This window comes from Nematolebias whitei, chromosome 3, assembly GCF_014905685.2.
Source record: "Nematolebias whitei isolate Nwh7 chromosome 3, NemWhi1, whole genome shotgun sequence".
Classification (NCBI taxonomy): Eukaryota; Metazoa; Chordata; class Actinopteri; order Cyprinodontiformes; family Rivulidae; genus Nematolebias; species Nematolebias whitei.
Window position 1 is genome coordinate 1,650,574 of NC_056500.1, and position 4,297 is coordinate 1,654,870.

A 4,297-nucleotide genomic window follows, 5' to 3' on the forward strand; every position below is an offset into this window, starting at 1 on the left:
CTACGTCTAACAAAGGAACCTGAGGGAGTGAGAGACGCCTGCAGGTTGACTTTAAAACTCGGTCATCCAGCTGACAGCGTGTAACAGCAGATTCCTCTGAGAGCTTTCTGCTCCCAGTGTTTAAATGATGAGACGCACTCGTCTGAGGTTCAGGTTTCAACCCTGGAATGAAGCAGCGTGCGTTTGGAAGAACTAGAAACAACACCACGGCCTCTACAGACACCTGTACATCAACGCTCACTTGCAAACATACATTCATAAAAGTGATAAATATTCATAAAAGTGATAAATAAACCTGATAAAGGACAAATTGACAGAGCAGGCTGGACCTTGTACAGCAACGTCAGCGGTCCACACTGAACAGCACAAGTGCTCCGACAGTCAACTCGTGCCAGAAACGACTCGTCGTCCAACGATCCACGACGAGCCAGGCGTCCGATCTGCACGAGGGTCCGTGTTGGGAACAAAATGAAACATGTCTGCCATCTCCAGGTGGCGGGGCAGAAAACGGCTTCCTCTCCGGCTCACAGGAAGACAAAGTCGTCGCTCGTTCTTCTGCTGCTTCTGCTCTGTTTTCCTGGAGGCAGGATGTGGGCTGCAGGCTCGCCGAGGCTGCTGCTGTGACCCTCAAGTCCGTAGTCCTGACTCCGCCCCTCAACAAAGGTGAAGATGGGGTACTTCTCTCTGCTCGATGACAGAGCCTTGTAGAAACAGAGAAACAAGTGGATAAAAGGTTTAAAATACTTCACAATCAGCTGCTGAGATAATCTGTTGACTGACAGATTAGTTCTAAAATAAGATTCAACCCTAACGGGTACTGCAGCCATTTCAAAGTGATAAACAGCTAACGTTTTACCTGTCGTACGTAACTCTGAACAACATCAGCTTAAAGAAGAGAGTGCAGCTGGACGAGGAGCTTAAGGCTGGCCGAGATCAACGCGACGCTGCCGTCTAAAAGCAACTCGGTCTTCAAACTTTCACAAAGCCTCGGGCGACGCTGTTCCAACTTTACATGGTTTTATAAAGTTCAAGTGAACCGAGACTGGAGGCGTTTAAAGATGGCACCATCTACTTTAACTTCAGCTGCTCTCAGACTGGCCATTAGCTCTGAGGTCATTCAGCCATCTACAACAGGTAAGATATTATTTGTTCAGAGCGTTTCCATTTCGAAAGACTCGATGCAACACGTTCAAATGTTTTGCTTTGTACAAAACTGAAGGTTCATCAGATTAAAATTGTGTTGATTTATTTTAAATCACCTGCCACCTTCCTAAACTCAACTATTAACTCAAATGTTTTCAGAGAATTCAATGAACATGACTTTAACAAACGATATTAAAATAAAAGCTGCAGCTTTCTTCTCATCAGTTGCTTGTAAGCACGAATAAGAAGGTAGAAGCTCACCGTGCTGACGGCAGAACAAAGAGACTCAAAGTCCTTCTTGTTCTTGGCATAAAAGCCGATGGTGCAGCTGGGATCCATGCGGCTGAACGGCATCTTTTTAGGAGCGCTGCAGTGGAACGACTGCAGAGCGATCAGAGTGTCAACAGAGCCAGAGGTGACCAAATCAACAAGACAAGTTGGAGTCAGCTGACCAAACTCCTCCGTGAGAGAAAAATCTGTAGAAACTGAGCAGCCGACAGAACAAACCTCCAGCGAGAAGTTGCTCTGAGAGACGTCAACGACGGGCTGGCAGAGGTGAGGGTCCAGATACAGCAGCTGCTCATCTGATAAAAGCACAAATCACAAGCTACTAAGTGCAGCGCCACAACATTTTAGCTGCTCTTCAGCCTCGTGTGCGCAGCAGAACCTCACCCTGGAAGCCAATGAAGTAGAGCGAGTGCTTCGGTTTCCCTCCAATGATCCCGATGCAACAATCCAGCTTCAGGACGTTCTGCAAACAAAATCACGTGGTCAGTTCGAGGCACGCAGCCCAACCGTTCGCTGATGGGCGGTTGGTGCAGCAGGTGCGGACCTTGACACACTCGATGTAGGACGGGTTGAGCGTCTCCCCTCCGAGCCGAACCGGCACCAGAACGATGACAGATTTCCAGACTTGGCTGGAAGGGTCCCGAGGATTCTGATGGCAGAGACGGACCACGTCTTCTTTGTACACTGCAGGAACAAACAGATGGAAGGGGTCAGAGAAACCATTGACTGAGCAAACAGCCGGCTTCCAATCCTCACCGGTACAATCCTGAGCCACGTAGACCACCAGGTTCTGCACCACAGATGATTTATCCACCGCTTTCCTGCAAAACAAGCCAACTTTAACACTCTGCACCTTCCCACCAGGAAACAAGTTGTTCATGAAAACGGAGGTTTGACATGTGGAGCCCTCACTGAAGTATGTGAGCCACGATGGAGGGGCCGTACCAGTCCCCAGCCTTCTTCCCTGAACCTCTGCCGATGTCCACCAGCTGGTGAACACCGAAGGGTGTCGGAGGTTGATCCCCAAACCAGGTGACGAGCTTGTGGTGGACGAGCTCTGCCTGCCGGTCCCCCACACACTCCGGCCTCTTCCTCAGGCTGCATCTTGGTGCCGGCCGGCTGCTCTGGGACTTCTCTGGGGTCCCGGAGTCACGCGGAGACCCAAAGGAAGGGATGGGGACGCCTCCAGCTCGTACCGGAGAGCGTGGTCGGAAGAGCTCAAAGTCCACGTCAGTTAGCTGCTGAACATCTGGCCAAGTCCAATCTAAAGAGGAGAAAAAGGCTCGAACACATCCCACACATTCCTCAACAACAAAGTCTGTTAAACTCACGTCAGCGATGAACTCCTACACTGCAACAAAACGAAATCTGTTCAATGCTGGATGACAATAAAATGGATATGATTTGTTTATAGTGTCTTCTCTGCGCCCCGAAGACACACCGGATGAGACGATCTTATTTACAGACCTCAATACTTTGGTTCTGTTTGGCAACGACTGGATCAGAAGCTTTGATCAAATGTGTAAACTCATAAAATCACAGTCCTGTAGTAAATTCAGGACAGGGTGTAACGCAAACAGCAATGCACGTGAAACAGTGATGAGTTCAACAACACAAGCTGATCAGGCGGCGGAACAAGACAGGACACGTAGTCATGAAGTCTGGGCTCAGGTCCTGACCCGGTACATCCTCTCTGCTGAGCGCACGAGTGACAAGTAAACGCCTTCGTGGCACAAGTCGTAAGGAAAGAATAAAGACTGAAAATGTGTGAGGGGGGTGAGAGATTCAGTGTCGTCTGTTCTTTTAACGATCGAGTCTTTGCGTGTTCTTTTGGCTACAACAAAACCAACCTGGCCCCCAGATGTTGAAACATCTGTTTGAGCAGGTGTCAGAACTGAGACCAACCTCTGGGCATCAGGTGGACAACCAGCCCCTGTGCCAGCAGCATCTGCCCGCTGCGCAGCATGCAGCCCCAGCCACAGTCTGTGGTCAGCGTGGATCCTTCCAGCTGAGGGAACTCCCTCCTGTAGGTCAGCCAGACCCTGGACACGAAGCTGCGACGGAACCGCTCCACCTCGTCTGAGACACGGTCACACATAAAAAACAACTCTTTCAAGTCCATCTACGAGACACAACACAATGAACAACTAAAATGGAGGCTTTGCAGAGTTTGTGCATTATTTACCTTCACTATTGAGCAGATAAGAGTGGCCCAGGACAGTGACAGGAGATGTTTTGTTAAAAGATGTTTTAGATTTAACAATCCATCCTGCAGTCCGAGGAGCACAAAATAAAAGTATAAAAACACAACAACAACAAAATAAAGGTTAGCAAACAGATTACCCAGACGCTCTGGAGTGACATGTTCATAAAAACGGGCCTGCTCATGCTCAGAGGACTGGTTACCATATTTAACACTGTTCCACGCAGACATCAGCTTAGCTTTAAGCTTGTCTATCTCATCCGGCTCTTCGGCTGCGTCTCGGCTCGTGTCTGGAATCTGAGGCGGCCTGAAGAGCCCAAAGCTGCTCTGTCGTTCCAGCGGCGGCGGCTGCCTCCGGCTCTCCACCTGCTCCTCCTGCATCACAATCCCCACGTACTGAGCTGCACTGGGAGAAACGGAGTTCATGCCTCGGGGCCGACTCCGGTGCTCCTCATCGCATCACGGACCTGAGGAGAGACGAGCAACAAACACGGTAAATATTCAACTGCTCATGAACGTCGAAACACTTTGTGACACAACGAGCAGCACAACAAGCTGGAGTTATAAAACTAATATAAATTATATATATATATATATATAAAAAAATAAAAAATAATAAAATAAATTATTAAAATATACTAATACACAAACGGGTTTCCAAAA

At 48.7% G+C, this 4,297-nt stretch overlaps 1 protein-coding gene across 1 annotated transcript in view; it reads right to left on the reverse strand.

Moving 5' to 3' along the window:
• Window positions 1-441: 441 nt before the first annotated feature.
• atg4da (autophagy related 4D, cysteine peptidase a) overlaps window positions 442-4,297 on the reverse strand; it is a 10,244-nt gene continuing 6,388 nt past the window's right edge. The window contains exons 2-11 of the mRNA XM_037674414.1: window positions 3,838-4,101; window positions 3,617-3,700; window positions 3,337-3,510; window positions 2,344-2,695; window positions 2,188-2,252; window positions 1,976-2,115; window positions 1,816-1,894; window positions 1,651-1,727; window positions 1,405-1,524; window positions 442-701 (exon numbers count right to left, since the gene is read on the reverse strand). Of these exons, the coding sequence (XP_037530342.1) occupies window positions 525-701; window positions 1,405-1,524; window positions 1,651-1,727; window positions 1,816-1,894; window positions 1,976-2,115; window positions 2,188-2,252; window positions 2,344-2,695; window positions 3,337-3,510; window positions 3,617-3,700; window positions 3,838-4,060 (1,491 nt within the window). The 5' untranslated portion in view covers window positions 4,061-4,101 and the 3' untranslated portion in view covers window positions 442-524. The remainder of the gene's footprint in view (window positions 702-1,404; window positions 1,525-1,650; window positions 1,728-1,815; window positions 1,895-1,975; window positions 2,116-2,187; window positions 2,253-2,343; window positions 2,696-3,336; window positions 3,511-3,616; window positions 3,701-3,837; window positions 4,102-4,297) is intronic.